Source organism: Lichtheimia ornata, assembly GCF_029851405.1.
Source record: "Lichtheimia ornata isolate CBS 291.66 chromosome Unknown scaffold00055, whole genome shotgun sequence".
Taxonomy (NCBI): Eukaryota; Fungi; Mucoromycota; class Mucoromycetes; order Mucorales; family Lichtheimiaceae; genus Lichtheimia; species Lichtheimia ornata.
In genome coordinates, this window is record NW_026695375.1 from 1 (window position 1) to 19,252 (window position 19,252).

The following is a 19,252-nucleotide window of genomic DNA, read 5'->3' on the forward strand; positions in this document are numbered from 1 at the left end:
GTGGTGGTGGTGGTGGTGGTGGTGGTGGAGGGGGTAAAAGGAGAAAGGATTATTGCATCATCATGGCATTCTTATTAGCGTGAGCAGCTTGAACAAAGGCGGCAACATGGGTAGCAAAGGCTTGTTTAGCTTCGGGTGTCATGGTCAAATGATGTTCACGTTCAAAAGTGTCGACGACATCTCTAGGATCACTCGACTCGTATACGTTAAGAGGAGCAGATACACCTGGGACGAGTTCAATGTTGAAAGTAAGGATGGGTTTACGTTCAAGAGGAGCTGGTGGTGGAGGAGGAGGAATAGTGGGTGGTACTTGTTGTTGTTGTTGAGGAGCATACTTCGAAGCTGCTGCACCCGTAGCATATTTTGAAGCTGCAGCACCCGTAGCAGGAGATGAGAAGGAGGTAGTCGAAGAAGATGCAGATGGTGGTTGTGATAATTGAGGTGTGGGTGTAGCATATTTGGATGCACTTGATCCTGTAGGAGTGGCATAACGAGATGCTGCAGAACCTGTCGATGTTGGTGGTGTAGGTTGTGGGGCATATTTTGATGCTGAAGCACCCGTTGCATACTTGGATGCTGCTGCTCCACTACTTGGTGCTTGCCAATTGTTGCTTGGTTGCGGTTGTTGTGGTTGTGGTGGTGGCTGTTGCGCTCTTGCAGGTTGTTCCCAGAAAGGTGTTTCAGCCAATTGACCAGATCCCCAACCTGTTCCAGACATTCCAGAAGGTGGTGGTCGTGTAGTTGATGGTGGTGGTCTAGGAACTCTTCCTCCATATCCTCCTCTACCACGTGCTGATGGGGGTGGTGTTGGCCTAGGCGTTGGTGCCTTTTTCTTTTTCTTCTTTGATCCTGGTGCCTTGGGTTGAATAGGCCCCTTTTTAAGACGATGATTCAAGATGTTTTCCTCGTCCACAGGCTTAAAGTTGGCTCCACGTCGATGCAAGTTGCCAGTACCAATACCATTAGGACCGATCTTGGCATTGGGATCAATAAGCGACTTCCAACCTTCCATCGTGAGGTTCACTTCGGTGGTTCCACTGTCATTGACCTTTTGCGTGCCCCAACTACTGATCTGCAAAGGCATGTCTTCCTCCTCTGAGTCATCGTACGAAGAAAGATCATCGTCATCGTAGTCGTCTTCTGCCAATGGTTGCTGATTCCAGGATGGGTGAGCCATATTCACTCCTTGCTTTGCACGCGTGTGTGTATGTGTGTGGTTGTGTGCGACGCTGCTGTGAAAGAAAGAAAAGATCCTTGCAGTTCCCGTCAAATCAGGCGGTAAAAAAAACACAGCTCCACATCTCCTTGACTACAATAATCAATTCTATCTCGTGCACTACACTACATAGCCTATTTGACACTTGTCTTTTACATGACCCATTTATATCATCATAAAAATTGCTAATAAACATGAATCCGTTTACGCTATAAAGAAAAAAGGAATGATTCTACATAATTCGTCATGCGATGTTTATCCATCACCACCACCACCACCAAAAGCTACATGATGCTTACGAGTATCCACTTTGTTATCGACTATAAGACATTAACGAGATACATAGTAACTTGCATGAATATCATTGAACAAAGAGTGCTTCATACACCATTGGAGAGGGGATCCTCATATCTCACCACAACATCTATTGCTTTGAAGGTGAAATGGGTGCAACTATTGTGTGTCTCCCTGAGATGTAATGTAATCATATATACCCTCTCGTGGTTTCCAATTCCCTCCTTGCATTGGGGTCATTGTTATTTTCAGTGTGAATATGAGGACCCCCTTTTCAACCATTTGAATGTCGTATAGGTTAACTATGCATGATAAACGAGGAGGATGTATGAATGCTGCTGGTTCCCATGACATCTCCCGCCATATGAAAAGGTACCTTCGGTTGTCAAACATGCTACCATGTTGCACAAGCCATTTAAGGGTCCTCGCATGATCTTTTTCTTTTCCAACTACGCATGAACCTTTACAAACAGCAAGGTCCCATTGATCCAGCCAAGCACGTTTCAAACTGCTTCATCGAAAGATGTAAACGTAAATGTCAATCAATATGGCTCCTTTACCGATCGCTTGGGATACAAGATAATAATGAGGGACTTCACGTACCAAAGGGCGGCTCCAAATTCCTCGAGATTATAGCTTGACATCAATGAATGGCTGCTATCCACAATAGTTGGCTGTTATCGAAGGGTTGTATTGATGAAGATGATATGGTGGCTGGTGTACACAAGGTGTTCGATAGGTGAGGTGGATGACAAGTGAACAAAAAGTATACCAAAAGTGAGCAATCAATTGCCCACTTTTGGCACACTTTTTACACGCTCATTTTCCACCGTGATCATCATCATGTCGGATGTCCAATATCACCCTCTTCATTTGCCATCATGTCATGATTATCCACACGCAGCGCTAATGTGTATCTTCACCTCCTTGATTCTCCCTGCTCGGAGCGCCATTGAAACAACAATCAAAACAACAAGACAATGAATGCTATTCTTCCACACCAAATACACATAAAGCAAGGCTTGCTGTCACAAAGGTAATAAGAAGGTATCTCTTCATCTTTATGATTGTGTCTATCATAAAGAAGAAGTACGTATCAATGGAACATGCATTGACCTCTTGCTTTTGTTCATTATTATCTTTATGGAATTCGATCTATACCCCCTTATAGATCCTTCGTGGTATATGGGATTACCCTTCTTGGTTTGTATATTGTGTTCGGATAGTGAGCCTCACTCTGAGAAAAGCGGTGATACAAAGACCTCGTTGTTTGGAGGCGTATCGCCATGATTGCCAGCAGGCTGCTATTGTCAAGGTTGTTCTTGGCTACATAGTGACTGATATCCCCCCAATTTCTTTGTAGCTGTCATTGTATATACGTCTGCGCCTGAGTGTTTTGTTTGTCGGGCTATAATTTCGCTCATTTGATGCCTACTCAAGATGACACCTATCTCCTACTACCCTCTTGGATTACACTTCTTATCAACATTTTACAAGTTTCAATTGCAAGTACACCTTTCGTTCCTTTAACTAAAGTTATCTTTGGACCTGCATACTAATCATTGCTATCATTGATTTGGTTCAACTTTCATCTTCCCTTATATACTCGATGCCGTGCCTGTGGTTGAAGAGCAAAGTGTATATGCACGACGAAAATGGATGTATATTAGAGATGAAGGTTTATTTCACCTGCTGACGTCTCATTGTAATTCATGCAGATGGTATCTTTAAAAATGACATATATAGATAGGTATATTTGCCAAGTGTCATACAAAAGAAGGTAATTTGGCAAGTGTTTGATGTCAAATTTTTCAAACCCAAGTCGCAATGATAACCCCTGGTAGATTATCAACCATCTGCAACACCTGTCCAGTAATTGGGTTGGCCAATAATAGTTCGAATCCCAGCCTGGGGAGCCCCGGTAAAGTCATCTCCACAAATTTAATGCTTGTCATATGGCATCATTGGTCTTCGCGCGAAATGGTCCAGGCACTTTGGCAATGGATTTCTTTAAAGTAGTAGTTTTATGATCCACTCTCACTAATTCTCTTTCTCGCTTATAATGGACGCGTATTCATAAAGATAAGGTTAACGTTTCTAATGATGATTTCAAAGGCAAGCAATGAAAGCTCTACCATAAAAGTATCATTTTGCCAAGAGGTGTACAAGGGCACTTGGTTGATGGGTTACTACCCCGTTGGTTGGTAACACTGCAATAGGAAGGTATTTTTTACCGCCATTTGGTCTCATGTGTTACAGTAGGACCTTTCTAGACACGTGTACTACCTCCGAGGTCGAAGAATGATTATTGATGATGATGGCGTCTTTCGGTGCTATGTTATTTAATTGGTTAGGGGTTTGGTGTGAGTATACGCAAGCCAACGTCAGTTGTTGTCCCGATGAGAAAACAAGTGAGACGCAAAAAAGTATAAAAACCAATAGGGTGAACGTGATGCATATGATCGATCATAAAATGAATAAGCTTTTTTTCTGCCTTGTCATCTTGTTTATCGCAGCTGTTCATGCTGTTGATATTACTCAAGTCAATACGATTACCACCGATGGTGCCATTGCCGCTGCCCAGGCCGTTTTGCAAGCTGCTCGCAAGGGAGAGCATACCGTTGCAGTCTCTGTGATTGATCGTAATGGAAAGTACCGTTTATTGATTAGTGATGATAATGCTGGTCCTCAAACCGAAGAGTCTGCTAAACGTAAAGCTTTCACTGCTGTTTCCTTTGGACGCCCTACCTCGAATTTGACTGCTACTGCTGGTGGTGATGGTGTCACCATCCATGATATCCCTGACACTTTGTTCTTGGCTGGTGGTGTGCCTATTATCTATGAGGATCTTCCTATCGGCGCCATTGGTGTTGGTGGAGCTCCCTCCGGTGATATTGATGAACAATACGCCCGTGCTGGTCTTGCTGCTCTCGGCTTGTAATTCATCTTTTAGTCATTAAGTATGATTATTGGAAATAAACAACCCAAGGTACCATTACCAACTCACATTTATAGCCTTGTTCAGGATCAGTGTATTACATTTAGTATAATAGTGCCCACATTCGGATAGTCCATGCCCTTTGAATGGTGACGGAAACAGTACATGAGAGTAAGCAAGCGCAAACAATGATCATTGATCACATGATTTCATACAAAGATAGCCAATACGACATGTGGAGCGTTTGTGTGTATTCCCAATATCCAAGATCTTCAATTGTGCGCCACGCCAACAATTCATCTTATCAAACATCATCAAGTATACAGGTTTTTATAACAGCAAAGCAGCATGGATGATGTTCATTGTTCCAAAATGTGCGTGGCAATATCAGGTAAGTAATTTAATGAATGGCGTGGATGTAGTAGCATATCCAGAAAATAAACTTTCATTCAACTTTGGATGTATGTCCTTTATAACAAGCATGTTTTATTTCCTTCCTCATATCCCATTTCTATATCCACAATCAAGTAGTAAACGTGTGGGTGCATAGCGGGTAAAAGTCTAATCAGCGAACTCCCCGAAATCAATCTTCATGCTTGACAACCACCACCTCACTCGTCGTTTGACACCAGCCCACATTGACTTACGTCCATGGCCACCCATTCAACTTCCAACACCGGCCAAATGGGAACAACAACGAGCTAAAGTCATCAACACCACCCACGCCGGCCGATCAGTCATCGCTACCAAGAAGCTGTCGTCTGGATCGTTACTACTCTCTGAACGCGCTTGTATTCAATGGCTATACAGGGGACCACAGCGACAACGTTATTGTTTCCACTGCTTTCAACGTGTCAGCCATGCCGTGTCATGTCGTGGCAACCATGCATGTCAATGGGATATCACATACTGCTCTAAGCAATGCGAGACTAGTCACTGGTGGAGGCAGCACCGTTGGCTATGCCGATTCCCTGAACTTGACGTCCTTGACACGGTGGATTTGTTATTGGCACTGCAGCTGCTACCTGGTTCACTCGATGATCTCGACCCTGGAATGCATGATCCAATGTATGATACCCAAATCGAACGCGTGTGTTGTCGGCTCTTTTACATGTCATCACCCCATATTCAAAAGGCATTGACAAGGACACTTGGACAACTTCGATGCAACAGCTTTGCCGTCAAACAATCACACGAGCAAGATGGTATCAGGGGCAAAGCGATTTATTTGACTGGCAGCATGATCAATCACGCATGTGATCCCAACGCATTGGTCTTTTTCAATGATCACGACAATAGCATCCACATACGCACTTGCAGATCCATCAATAAGGGCGAAGGTATCTTTATCAGCTATGGTCCATTAGCGAATCGCGAGCCATCCATTCTAAAACGAAAGGAAAAGCTTCAACAGCGCTATTTCTTTGATTGCCAATGTGACGCATGCCAACAAGAATCGGTCACATCCTCTCCTCAACAACGGTTCATAAAGTGTCAAGCTTGCTCGACAGGTCGATTGGAACGCAATCAAACGAGGTGTGAGGAGTGCCATTGTGCATATGATTGGGACGAGTTGACAAAGGTAAATGATGCCAAAAGGATCCATTATTCAATATGAGCTAATATCATATCATCCATATAGCAAGAGCAGCGGATTGAAATGTGTCTAGCACGTGATGCATTTGAACAAGCACTCAAGATACAACGCCAAGTATACGACAAGGATGCCCATGTTATCGGTCAAACCTTGGATCAACTAGCACACTTTTATGCTATGCGAGGATCGTTCAAGGAATCAGCAAAGTACAGCCGTGAATCATTGGCCATTGTGTGTAAGACTTTTGGACCTGAAAGCATCGAAGCTGCTGAGGAGATGTTGAAGCTATCAACGTTATTGTTTAATGCGTAAGTAAATGGACGTGGATCCAAAGAAGCATTATCTCAACCCCTCTTTTATCCTAGCAACCTTTCTCAAGAAGCCAAAGCACAAATCCAAAAGACCATTAAAGTACATAGAAAGCTTGGTTTAGATCAACAGAATCCAGAAGATTTTAATGAATTACAAACAATGCTGTTTCTTCTTTACAATGCTCGATACAAGTGTGGAATAGGATGTGAACGGGGAGAAAAGGATACAATGTGTAATGAAATAGGAGTGTGTAGGGAAAAAAAGATCAACTAATTTACCACTCGTCCTCATCAGAGTAAACCTCTTCACCACGCTTACGACGTTCCATACGCTCCTTCTTCTTCTTACGGAGCTCACGAGACGAGAGTTTCTCCTTCTTCTTGACGGCCTTGATGGTGTTACCTTGAGCATCAACCATGTCTTCTTGTTCCTCTTCCTTGATGACGGTGGTACCGTTACCAGAGACCCAGTTGTGACCAGAGGCAACGAGCTCACCATTGTCAACCTTCCAGACTTCACCGCAAAGAGCTTCAGAGAATTGACGGTTGTGAGTAACAATGACGACACCACCACCGTATTCCTTGATAGCACCAGCCAAAGCACCGAGAGAGTCACGATCCAAGTAGTTGGTAGGTTCGTCAAGAACCAACATGTGAGGACGATTCCACATGGCAGCACCAATAACCAACTTGACCTTTTGACCACCAGAGAGACCACGAATACGAGAGTGAGTGGCGAATTCAGGCTCCAAACCAACTTCGTTCAAGTGCTTCTCGATTTCCTTGGAAGTCAAAGGACGGTTGAGACCGGACTTGGCAGCTTCTTGAGCATCACATTCAGCGATCTTCTTGCCGAAACCCATTTGTTCAAGACGTTGACGAGAGATCCAGGTGTTGTCAACAGAAGAACGGCCAACCCAAGAAACCTCGTATTCGTAAGATTGCTTGAGCTTACGACGACCAACGATCTCCTCAACGATACGCTTCTCACCATCGATGACAAAGGTTTGGCTCATTTGCTTCTCCTCTTCTTCAGTGACTTGACGATCCACCTTGTCGAGTTCTTCACGATCTTCACCAGTAGCATAACGCCATTGAATGTACTCGTTAGGAGTAGAGTCCAAGTGCTTCTCAATGTGGTGGAAAGCGTGCTGAGCGACATAAGCAATACGCAAGTTGGGGTGCTTCCACACAGTACCAGTATCAGCCTCCATCTCACCAGTCAAAAGCTTGATCAAGGTAGACTTGCCGGCACCGTTAGGACCAATGACAGCAACACGAGAAGAAAGAGAGCATTGCATGCTGATGTTCTTGAGCTGCTTGCGAGCGGTACCAGGATATTGGAAGTCCACGTTCTTCATCTTGAGGATGGCACGTTCCTTGGTCTTGATACCTTCGAGATAGCCAGGCTCAGGGAACTTGAAGGCAATGTTGGCAGCTTCCAAAGAGTAGTAGGCAGCGGCAGTAGGGACCTTCTTGACGAATTCGGAAAGGTTACCCTTATAACGCTTGAGCTTGTAGTTCTTCTCGTAGTGAATGATATCAGAGCACACGTGATCCAAGAAACCAGAGTCGTGAGAAACAATGATGGAAGTGACGGTCTTCAAGCCAAGGAGGTAGTTCTCCAACCAAGCAACGTTAACAACGTCCAAATGGTTAGTAGGTTCGTCCAAAAGCAAGATGTCGGCGTTCATCAACATGGCACGAGCAAGAGCGAGCTTCATCTTCCAGCCACCAGACAAAGAACCAATGGTGTGGGAGGTGACCATTTCTTCAGAGAAGCCATAGTCACGCAAGATTTGGGCAACCTTCTCCTTGTCCTTGGTCTCAACACCTTCGGAAGCAATGATGAAATCAACCAAAGGAGTATCAGCTTCAGAGCCATCAATATCGTGTTCGACGTAAACGGTCTTAAGCTCGGACTTGGGAGGGAAGCCTTCAACTTGCTCATTGGCAATGGCACGCATAAGGGTGGATTTACCACAGCCGTTGTGACCACACAAACCATAACGACGACCACGCTTGAGACGAAGAGCGGTACGGTTGAGCAAAATCTTGGCACCATAAGCAAGGGAGAATTCACAGTTGCAAAGATCTTCACCCTCATCATCTTCCTCTTCAGTATCCTTGGGAGTGACAGCTTCCTCGCACTTGTCAAGAGCCTTGCCAACAAGGACCTCAGCATCAGCGGCGGAGACGAAAGCCTTGATGTAGCTGGAGAGGGATTGGATCCAGTTGTTCTTGAAGAAGTCCTTAGCAACGCAAAGAGCAAGAGCAACTTCAGAGATGTGCTTAAGAAGAGGCTCATAAGCAGCATCAATGTCAGCAGGCAAAAGCTCCTTGAAAGCGGCATTGACCTTGTCTTCCTTCATGGACTTGGACAAGACTTCATAGTCGGCGGTACCAACACGCTTGAGAGTAGCCAAGGCCTTTTGAACGACACCACGGCACTCGGGATCGGCAACGACATCTTGAATCTTCTCCAAAGCGGGCAACAAGAGAGGAAGGAAAGGAGCAGCGACTTCGGGATCATCGACAAGCTTACACATGTTGTCAATAATCAAAGCGGACTTACGCTTGATGGGAGTAGCACGCTCAGCCAAACCACGGCTCAACAAAGGAACCATGATGGAAAGAGTGGCAGAGTCGACTTCTTGGACAAAAGTGGTGGCACCCAACAAGTGAATAGTCTCAGGGACATTCTCGGGCTTGTTGATACAAGCAATGACAGCAGGAATGAAACGCTCGATATCCTTGTTCTCAACGAGACCGCAAATGTTACCCATGGTGGCGGTGGCAGCCTTCTTGATATCAGTCTTGGTATCCCACATACAATCGGAGACAACAGGGATGACATCAGGGATGGTGAAGAAGAATTGTTGAGCCTTGACCTTGGTGAGCTCATCAATCAAGGACAAAGCAAGAGCCTTGGTTTGCCACTTGCAAGAGTTGCCGAGACCACCCAACAAGTAAGGGACGACAATAGCAGTAGCGTTGGCTTCAACCTTGACGACCAATTCCTTGGCAGCTTCAGCGGCACCGTTCTTGACAGCAGCTTGCTTCTCGGCTTGAAGTTCCAAAAGAGTAGCAAGGAAGGGCAAGATGTAGGGCTCAGCTTGACCCTCAACGGACTTGTCAGCCAAAGCCTTGATGGCAGCAATGGCAGACAAACGAGCACCAGCGTTCTTCTTGTTGCCGAGATCCTTGGCAATGGCATCGACAATGCCGAATTGCTTGAGAGCATGAACACCAGTGGCGTTGACGAAAGCAGCAAGCTCTTGAGCAGCGGCTTCACGATCGTCATCGGAGGCACCAGAGAGAGTCTTCAAGAGATCCTTGGCCTTGGCAGCCTCAGTCTCACTGGGAGTAGCCAACTTCTTGACTTGGATGTTGACGTTGTTTGCAGCAGCAGCAGCGGCAGGCATGATGTATGATGACAAGAGAAGGGATGGGCAACAAACACACAAGAAGGGGTACGCCCGAAAAGGAGAAAGAAAGGAAGGAACTAAGCTTTGTTGCCGTGAAGAGGTTATAAAATTTTTTTCGGGCGGGCACTGTTTCACAGATCACACAACGAATGAGCTTTTCGTCTTTGCTCACTAAATTGGCAAATGCTCTATCATTATCATAGGTCTTGTTCTCCATCCAACCAATCGTTTACATACATTAGTATCATGCTGCTCCTTTTGTCAATACATATTAAACGAGAAATGAGACATCACGTATCATTGCTGCGGATCCCACATGCCCCTTCCCCCACCTCCCACAAGCAACATAAAAACATTCAACATGTGAGCCAAATGCAATTAGTGGCACAAACATTAGCCGCATGACATTCCCTCTGTTATTTACCTTGCATTCTTTTCCCACCTCCTTTCATCTCCATGGACGTGCGTTGCATGGCAACCATCCCGCATATCATGGATACAGAAAACATATCGATGACGCAATAAATGATGCACGTACACTGTGACACGTAGGCTGTCGGTGTTTTCCATGTACTGCTTCTTGATCCAAGATGAGCTCTCATTAGTAAAATGATGCTTGCTTTTTATTAGTACCTTTAAATTTGCCGCCAACTTGTATTGAATAAACGACTATCATGGCATATCCACGTTTTGGTTCAAATGGCTTTCTTCGATGGCTGAGGTAGTGGCGTTGCTGTTGCGTTTCTAGAGTTTGGCTTTATCAAATGCACGTGTCAGTGGCAAGGTGTCCCAGCAGCTATAAAGAGAGAATGGCATCCATTACCTTCATGTATACACGTAAGCCCAACGCGTAAGCCAATTGGTGACACCATCATTGCTCGCCACTGCCAATTATAAATGGTAACTTTTTCTTTACCAATACCTTGTTTCGTTTCTTGTTTTACTCCAACAAGTACCATGTACAGTGGCCATTTTGCCTTTGCAAATGTGATTCGACGGTGGTATCCTGATACACCAGCATACATTCTTGTTCTTGGTGTCGGTTGGCTTGATGTAGTATTTGCCCTCTTGTGCCTTTGGGGTATTGAAGGATTTGTAGAAGATCCTAGTGCAGGTTTACAAGGCGCTAGTGGTTTCTGCGACTATTCTCATAGTCTTTTTGGGACCATTGTATTGTCAGCTTTGTATGGGGCCATGTTCGGTGTTCCTGGTATGGTGGCTTCATTGTCTCATTGGATACAAGATTGGGTGGTGCATAACGATGACTTGTTCCTCGACCCCTTCAGCAAGATCCTCCTTGGTGGTACCAATTTTTGGTCGCGGTTTCCAGAGTTGGCATTTTACTTTGAAGCCTTATTCATTGTGGTCTGTGCATGTGCTGCACCCGATGCACGTAAGCCACGCACGATAGCTGCCAATGCATTTTTACTCGCTTTGCATGTGATGTCTCGCTTTATGCTTCCCACCACCATGAAGCAGTTGGTGTCTATTGAAGATGATAGTACTCGGTACTTTGCAACGGGTGCTAATATCCTTGTTGCCATTGTCATTCCAATCATTGTCATGAGCACTTTATTGCAACCCATATCCTCCTCTTCCTCCCCATCAGCTGAGACACAAAGAAAAAGAGATTGACACTTGTGATGTAATAAAAAAGTGATCTCATGATCACAATCAGCATGGTGATGTACAAGTAGTATCGATTGTGCAACAACAATGATATGTCACAACAGCATCAACGTTACAAATGAATACGATCTTACTGCACTGATCAACCAAAAGAAGTCTATTTAATGTTCAACAACAACAACAATAACATGGAACGGGTTTTATAATGTAAAAGGAACCTAAGCTAAGAAACGCTTGGCTTGGCGCTGTAGTACGTCATGATCTGCAGATAGCTGCATATAAAAAGGTCATTGTGGCACCCCGTCGTTATGGGATTGTGATCTTCACGCCTTTTCCTTTCTACCTCCTCACAATGGCGAACGTACCTGATTACTACAGTATCCTTGAAGTCCCTCCAACAGCTACTCAAGAAGAAATTCGAGAAGGTGAGAATGGCTTGGCATCACGAGAGGGGTCGATTGCTCATTGTTCACTTTTTCTTATCTTCCACAACTGTAGCTTACAAGAAGCAGGCATTGCTCCACCATCCTGATCGACTCAAAGACGATGCAAGTCCCGAAGAGCGCAAAGAGGCTACCAAAAAGTTCCAAGTGATAGCAGACGCATACTATATCCTAGGGGATCGAGATCGACGAGCCACCTATGATAGATCCCATCGACGCTATTCGCCTACCCCTGGAGACTCTCAGTCAGATGCAAACCGTGTCTTTGGTGACGTTTTTGAAGAGCTGTTACGCGTTGAAGGTATGAGAGATAATGGTAATCATGACATGTGGTATTGATGTGTGATGCATCATTGTAGTGGAACATCCATCCTATGCATGGCGTATTTTGGGTACTGGTGCTGGTGCCATCTTGGGTTTCATTATTGGCAACGTTGCTGGTGCAGCAGTGGTATGTGTATCTATGGGATAAGGACCATATGTATGGATGGGGTTAATCATCCTTCTTGTTTCAATGTATAGGGTGCTATGGCTGGAAGGACATTGGGAAAGATTCGAGATCACAAAGGTAGCTGTTTTACTATCATCATTGAATGCGTCGTGTTGACACGTATTCATAGGTGTATCCGTTTATACCGCCTTTCAACGACTTTCGGTGCATGAGCGAAGAGATATCTTAAGCACTCTGCTGACAAAATTCTTGACACAAGGTGCCGCCGGCGTCATGAAATGAGTAGCTTTTATACCATAGCAACCACTGAATTCAGGAACCCTCTATATATGTGTGTATCAAACATGATTAATTCCCCATGCATAAATATGAATGTGTATATCTTAAACTATCAAATCGTTTATATATTATAGAAGATCTTTATTGTGATGTATACAAACTTATGATTTCATAAGGATATTGATATGGCTCTTGCTTAATCTAGCACTCTCTTTCATCTGTTTCGTGTCTTTATAAGTGTCAACACGTCCTAAACCAGTGACAATCTTATCCCTTGATCCTAAAGCACCGGCCACCAATAAATCCTCTACAAGTTCACGACTATTCTTGATACAATCCGGAACGCTCACGCTAAGATAGCTTGCACCTGTGACACTAAGGGCATGGCCGTAATGGGATTTGAGGACATGATGTAATTCGCCCATACGGTACATGTGACCAACAACATATTGAGGGATACATTTGGCTTGAAGATGGACCATTGCATACTCGGGTTTTGCATCAATAGATAAATAGGCTTGCATGGCTTTGATGGCATGATTATATGCGTCTTGAGGATCAAGTTGTTCAATAGGCACATTGCTGAAAGCATTCGACCACTGGTGTCCACCAATCATGACAGTGACTTTGGTGCGATCATTATTCGTATCTTGTCCTCTCATTGCATTTGAGTCGAAAACGACGCCCAAAGTACCAGGGACCGGTAATGGAGAAGATGGTGATGGATAAGGAGTCAAAAAGCCAAAGCCGTCATAGTTGAGTTTGACATCTGGGTTATACGCCAAGTTGACAACGGCGACATCTGCGACGGGGTTGTGTCGGAGGTGTGGAAGTTTGCCATCCGTAAGCACCTTGTCCAATGCATACGATGGTAATGCAGAGATAACATGATCCACATGGATATCTTGTTGCGTAGTGGTGATCTACATGAGGTAGTAAATTAGACATTTGTCACTTGCTTTCTAATATCGTTGCTATGTACTACCTTGGATGTCTTTCCTTCACTATTCATCTTGACTTGCAATACGGGTTCATCAAGGATGATTTCAACATTTGGATGTTCTTCAAGTCGCTTTCGAAGTGCATGTGTCACCATCTCTGTACCATCCTTGAAGCCGATAACGCTCATGCCCTCAAGTTCACCAAACCAATCGGGATCCTCTTTGCGTGCTCTTGCTGCCATTCCACGTTCACGAAAGCTCTCGAGATTGACGCCACCTTTCAACATGCCTTTGACAATGCTCCCATGAACGCGCTCATTCTCGTATAACATCCGTAACGTCGATTGGGCTGAGAGCGCCTTGACATCACCCGCATAAATGCCATGGACCATAGCACCTACCAAATCGAGGGCCACGTGGTCGTTGAATCTTCGGGACACCAAGGAATACAATGACTCATCCTCATCCGATCGATTGGCCTTTTTGAATGGTTCACAAAGAGCAGCACCCAGAACGTTTTTGAATATGGGTGGTCGATGAAACAACATGGAGCTCATGGAATTGGGTAATGTGTTGATTGAGCCGTCATAGTAAATGTATCGATTCTTTGCTGATGGATCCGATTTTGGTACACTTAAAAGGTCATCTGTAAGACCTAGATCCCTGATCTAGCATGGTAAGCTTCAATTATATGGGATGAACATTGACAACACTAATTCAACTACTTACCATATCCAACATGATAGCACCACTTACGCCTACGGGTCTTAGACTACGAGGTCCACCTTCGAAAACAATCCCATCTTCTTCCTTATTGCGCGTTGATGCAGTTGCTGGAGAAGGATAAAATCCCGGGCCGACACGCTGACTACGCACCCAACCGCCAACACGTTTAGACCCTTCGATAAGAACGACCTTGTTTGAAGAAGGCCCAAAGCGCGCCAAGTAGTATGCTGCCGAGAGACCAGAAATGCCACCACCAAGGATGCCAATTGTCGACATTGGAAGAGTTGCGCCAATGGGGAACGAAATGTAAAGAAAGAAAACAAGCGAGGAGGGAAAAACAGCTGGAATGATCACACCATAACACGCCCGATTAAGGTGACACAAGGTGACGTTTTGAGAAATCATCATGCAGTATCACCCAAGAAGCACTACTCGCTCATTCATTGATGGAAATGGATGATATGAATGGTATCTGGAATCTTCATTGTTGAATAAAAGGTTGCATTTTCATAAGTACAATGGGGGATGGATGTCTTTGTTCTCGTTAAACTTGAGAGTGGAGGTATAGTAGTCGATGGATTCAACAATGATACGTTATGTGAATAATGACTCTTACAAGGTAATAAAAGATTGATTCATGATGGAGGTTAGGTAAGCATTGAAAACAACCTTGGTAGAGGTATGGTGGGCATCCCTTAAAACGAGATGAAGGATCTTATTGGTGTCTGACACAACACGTTTAATTGGCTATTCAGTATCCACTTCTGGCGATGGATTTATACCCCAGCCCCGCTAAGTGGTGGAGTGTGTGGTGTGTGTGTGGGTAGGTGGGTAAGCTAGGATGTGAGAGGGAGGAGGGGGGGGGAGTGTAAACGAGTCTACTTTTCTTTGCCCTTTTCAGATCGGTTGACAAGAACGAGGACTTATACAACTCTTGCTTCATCATGTCAGATCCTGAAGAATCAACACCTGCTGAATGCGCTCCATCCGAGACACCAACACAAGAGATGAATTCCTCTTCAATAATACGCTATTCAAAAGAAACACTGCTGTCATTACATGACAGTCCTCTCGTTGCCAAACCACCCGATATGCCTCCATTGTCCACTTGGTTCAGGTATCTCATCTCTCTCTCTTTCTTTCCTTATCCCCTCATCGCTCTCGAGAAGCCTGTGGGCGTGCGTGCGTTGGATACAGAGTCGACTTACATATATGCATGTATTACAAATTACAGTGACGACCACGACGCATACATATCAAAGAGCATTCTAAATGGATCACCTGCTTCGACTCGATTGTCAAGTAAGATGGATGATGATGATGATGGTGGTGTATTGCGTATATCTATGGATGCTCATATTCAATAGCGGCCAATAATACGCTAGATAAAAACGTGCTTCTTGCCCCCAACAAGTCCATCTTTTCATCAGCATCATACGACAAACGACAAGAAGATGCACTCAACAATGGTCGTGGATCTCTCACATCACGCTATCGTCCTGTATGTTGAAGAAGAACGAAGGGGGAGATATGACAAGGGTATACTTATTGTGTGCGTAGATGAATGATGATGGCCGAACACGAGATCATAACAACATGTCCAACAAGGATCGGTCGTTGCGTACGGGCGATAGGAATTTCATGCGAGGCGATAAGAATGATCGACGCTCAACTCACAACAACAATAACAACAGCCATCCAATGTCATCCAACAACAACAATAACAACAGAAAGCACCATCATTCACACCAGCAACAACAACATCAGCAACATGATCGTTTAAATGGCAATGATAATCTATCTCGACTCCGAAAAGACAGTAAGTCTTTTTATACACTCTTCATGTTCCATATCACTTATGTATGCATATATAAAAGATCGTCCAGCGCGTGCCCCTGTATCTGATAATACAACAACATCAACACGTGGCTCATCATCATCCGATCGGATTCCTGAGTGGATGGATTACAGCCCTGTAACAGACCAAGGTGCAACAATGAATCAGCAAGACATGCCTATCGCACCACGACCTGAGTCTGGTCTAGATTTGGAAGCATGGAAGCAGGATATGAAACAAAGGGAGGAACAAGATGCAGGGAATGAGACTGCTATACAACCTAATCCGGTTGTATCAGGTAACATTTACATTATGCTCACACATGTCAACATTATCCATTAACCTTTTTATACATAGCAACGGCATCATCGGATTTGGAAATGCTTTTGGGAGTTGGTTCATTGAGTCTTCAACAACAACAGCAGCAACAGCAGCAGCAGCAGCAACTAAAGCCTACCAATGGTGGATCCCCAAGCATGTCATCCAATGGATCTCCTATGGATATTCTATCAGCGAGTATCTTTGATACAAACACTGGTTCTCCATTATTATCAACAGGACGACGTGAGCGGGGCTCACGCTTTGCCAGGTTTTTCGCTCGTCGAGAGGAAGAAGCAGCTGCTGCATCAACTCCTACACCACAACAATCCGAACCCCAAGCACGATCTATTAGTGTGGATGATTTGTTTGGAAACAAAGGAGGAGGAGGATCTAGTGGACTTGGTGGGATAGCGGTTGGCAATGGATCATCACAATCGCCAATGTCGGTTCCACCAGCTGATAGCCCTGGCAACGTGCGTATGCTATCCGAAGAAGAGGTTCTACGTACACTTGGAGCTAAGCGAGGTACACCTGATCAACTCAATGACCTTCAAACACCATCACCACAACAGCAACAAGCATCCTCTGCTGATGGATTGGGATTTGACAAGGTGCTTCAAATATTATCACAACCAAAACCAGCAGCTCCAGGGCAACCACAACCACAACCACAATCCCCAGCCACTACCGTTGCATCGGTTGTCGATAGTGAAAGCATTAAGGAATCTCTCAGCGAGCATAAACCAACTACTACTACGGGTAGCAACAGCCATGATGATCGATCTGCAACCGCTTCACCTTCCTTGTCATCAAGTGACAAGGCATCCCAACAACAACGGGATGAGATTACAAGTGAAAGCAGTAGTCAACAACAACAACAACAAGCACCTGCAGCAGCCAAACCAAAGTTGATGAATAGTCGATTTGCAGGCAATTTGCCCACATCAGTGTTACGACAAATGAGTGCACGATCATCGGAAGGGCGTTCACCATCCATTGCATCTGCCAAATCAGGAACAGCTCGATCATCATTGGGTGCCTCTTCACCTGCATTGTCAAATCGTTCTCCTGCATTACCCAAGAACTCGTTACCAGAATCATCTCCTGTCATTGGTCATCATTCTCCAAATGGAATTGCTTATGCTCAAACAGCACCTGGTTTCCATCATCAGCAGCATCCTCATCGTATGCCACCATCACCAGCCTATCCCTTTAGTGCAGGTAGTCCTGTTGGTGCTTCAGCTGCTCATCATCATCCCCATGGTCCACCACCACCACATCCTCCTCCTATGAGTGGTATGCCTGGTGGTAATATGCGTCAACAGCAACCTCCTCGTAGCGACCCAGCATTAGAACAGCTCTTCCAATATGACAATGCATCACCTTTGGCAGGTAGTCGTGGTGCTGCTAGTGGTCCCATGAATCCAATGATACCTCCACAGATGACATATGCTCAACAGCAACAAGGCATGGATCACCAATTCATTCCTCCACCACAACATCACATGATGCAGCATCCAATGCCTCCTCATCATCATATGCCTCCTGTCGCCAATCCAATGCTACCTCCTCACCACCATCATCATCTTCCACCTCACCTTCAAGGTCAATTGCCTCCACAGTTTATGCAACGTGATATGATGACACCTCCTGCTGGTGCACTTGGAAATATGCCTCCTCCACACATGATGGCCAATGGTATGTGCCTTATTGTATCTTTATAGAATGACATTGGATACTAATAACCACCCTATTTCTACAGGTAATGCAGGTCTTCCACCCCACTTATTTACCAAGAGTCCTGGCGGAGGAGGAGGAGGATGGGATCGTCATTGAATAGTATAGTGTTCACTTTAGCCGATTTTATCATGAGAAAAAGAAAAACAAAGCGCAAGAGAATACTATGACAATGGCTCAAATGCAACGGTACAAATTTTGGATCCAGTGTGTCCACCAAAGGAAAATGTGGGGTACTTTACGTGGGAATGGTATTTAAAGACTATATAAAAGGGATAGTTGTTAGTATGAGAAGGGGGTCATATAGATGAGAAAAGCTTACAGGGTTTGAATCGCTCAATGAGTTCATCCATGGTCCAATTACAACTGGTGATAAGAAAGTATTGATCGGTGATCTTGCTGACAGCCTTGATGTAGCGTTCTCTTGGACCATCTTCACCCTTTGCGTCTGCTTCTTCTTGCTCAGGATTCAATGAGATAGCGTCATAGGTACCTTTATCAAGCACCACGTCAAATGAATGATTATCAGCCCAAGATCCAGGTTCAGTGGATAACAGATCAACGACTTCGTAGTGGATATTATCACGGCCTTGTTCCTTGGCTACGGATTTGGCCAAAGTAATAGCGTGCTCCGAGTAATCAATACCTGTCAATTGCTGATATCCTTCATTGGATAGCTCCAGCAGCAAATGACCGTTGCCACAGCCAAGATCGACCATCCTTGTCTCCCCGCATTCAGCATTTTCAGTAACCCATTCCACCATCCGTTCTACGCTTTCTTCACCAAACCTAAGATACACTTGGATATGAATGATCCATTCTATGAGGGGATACATTTCATAACTTACCATACTTCGCCAATATCACCAAACTCGTTAAAGTTGGTGTTTTCACGATCGTATAACGAGTCCCAACTATTATCGTATGACTTGTAAGTTCACTATTATGGAATGGAATGCAATTGCCAATGACAAGCTTACTATTCTTTGGTGCCTAGTTTTGACGATTCAAAGTCTTGTGAAGGGTCCATAGTGTGGGTCTTTCTGGAAAAGGCAGTTGTGGTTGTCGTTGTCCGAAGAGCATGAAACAATGATGCATTGGTGG

At 44.7% G+C, this 19,252-nt stretch overlaps 9 protein-coding genes across 9 annotated transcripts; 5 read left to right on the forward strand and 4 right to left on the reverse strand.

Annotated features, from left to right (window-relative positions):
* Positions 1 to 49: 49 nt before the first annotated feature.
* O0I10_009411 (uncharacterized protein) lies at positions 50 to 1,177 on the reverse strand (the record flags this gene model as incomplete). The annotated part of the gene is made up of 1 exon (XM_058489403.1): positions 50 to 1,177. One exon carries the CDS (start codon positions 1,175 to 1,177, stop codon positions 50 to 52), a length of 1,128 nt encoding a protein of 375 aa, XP_058339760.1.
* Positions 1,178 to 3,983: 2,806 nt separating this feature from the next.
* Positions 3,984 to 4,451, forward strand: O0I10_009412 (uncharacterized protein; the record flags this gene model as incomplete). The annotated part of the gene is made up of 1 exon (XM_058489404.1): positions 3,984 to 4,451. The coding sequence occupies one exon, from the start codon at positions 3,984 to 3,986 to the stop codon at positions 4,449 to 4,451; it is 468 nt and encodes a 155-aa protein (XP_058339761.1).
* A 589-nt stretch (positions 4,452 to 5,040) lies between these two features.
* Positions 5,041 to 6,630, forward strand: O0I10_009413 (uncharacterized protein; the record flags this gene model as incomplete). Its single annotated transcript, XM_058489405.1, has 3 exons — positions 5,041 to 6,030; positions 6,091 to 6,353; positions 6,411 to 6,630. 3 exons carry the CDS (start codon positions 5,041 to 5,043, stop codon positions 6,628 to 6,630), a joined length of 1,473 nt encoding a protein of 490 aa, XP_058339762.1.
* A 1-nt stretch (position 6,631) lies between these two features.
* On the reverse strand, positions 6,632 to 9,781 carry O0I10_009414 (uncharacterized protein; the record flags this gene model as incomplete). The annotated part of the gene is made up of 1 exon (XM_058489406.1): positions 6,632 to 9,781. One exon carries the CDS (start codon positions 9,779 to 9,781, stop codon positions 6,632 to 6,634), a length of 3,150 nt encoding a protein of 1,049 aa, XP_058339763.1.
* A 960-nt stretch (positions 9,782 to 10,741) lies between these two features.
* Positions 10,742 to 11,419, forward strand: O0I10_009415 (uncharacterized protein; the record flags this gene model as incomplete). The annotated part of the gene is made up of 1 exon (XM_058489407.1): positions 10,742 to 11,419. One exon carries the CDS (start codon positions 10,742 to 10,744, stop codon positions 11,417 to 11,419), a length of 678 nt encoding a protein of 225 aa, XP_058339764.1.
* Positions 11,420 to 11,765: 346 nt separating this feature from the next.
* Positions 11,766 to 12,589, forward strand: O0I10_009416 (uncharacterized protein; the record flags this gene model as incomplete). The annotated part of the gene is made up of 5 exons (XM_058489408.1): positions 11,766 to 11,838; positions 11,912 to 12,157; positions 12,216 to 12,307; positions 12,379 to 12,424; positions 12,477 to 12,589. The coding sequence occupies 5 exons, from the start codon at positions 11,766 to 11,768 to the stop codon at positions 12,587 to 12,589; spliced, it is 570 nt and encodes a 189-aa protein (XP_058339765.1).
* A 158-nt stretch (positions 12,590 to 12,747) lies between these two features.
* Positions 12,748 to 14,529, reverse strand: O0I10_009417 (protoporphyrinogen oxidase; the record flags this gene model as incomplete). The annotated part of the gene is made up of 3 exons (XM_058489409.1): positions 12,748 to 13,509; positions 13,572 to 14,195; positions 14,257 to 14,529. 3 exons carry the CDS (start codon positions 14,527 to 14,529, stop codon positions 12,748 to 12,750), a joined length of 1,659 nt encoding a protein of 552 aa, XP_058339766.1.
* Positions 14,530 to 15,197: 668 nt separating this feature from the next.
* Positions 15,198 to 18,247, forward strand: O0I10_009418 (uncharacterized protein; the record flags this gene model as incomplete). The annotated part of the gene is made up of 7 exons (XM_058489410.1): positions 15,198 to 15,370; positions 15,488 to 15,555; positions 15,621 to 15,754; positions 15,814 to 16,072; positions 16,131 to 16,388; positions 16,448 to 18,109; positions 18,174 to 18,247. 7 exons carry the CDS (start codon positions 15,198 to 15,200, stop codon positions 18,245 to 18,247), a joined length of 2,628 nt encoding a protein of 875 aa, XP_058339767.1.
* Positions 18,248 to 18,312: 65 nt separating this feature from the next.
* Positions 18,313 to 19,178, reverse strand: O0I10_009419 (uncharacterized protein; the record flags this gene model as incomplete). The annotated part of the gene is made up of 4 exons (XM_058489411.1): positions 18,313 to 18,410; positions 18,471 to 18,937; positions 18,997 to 19,062; positions 19,129 to 19,178. 4 exons carry the CDS (start codon positions 19,176 to 19,178, stop codon positions 18,313 to 18,315), a joined length of 681 nt encoding a protein of 226 aa, XP_058339768.1.
* Positions 19,179 to 19,252: the final 74 nt, after the last annotated feature.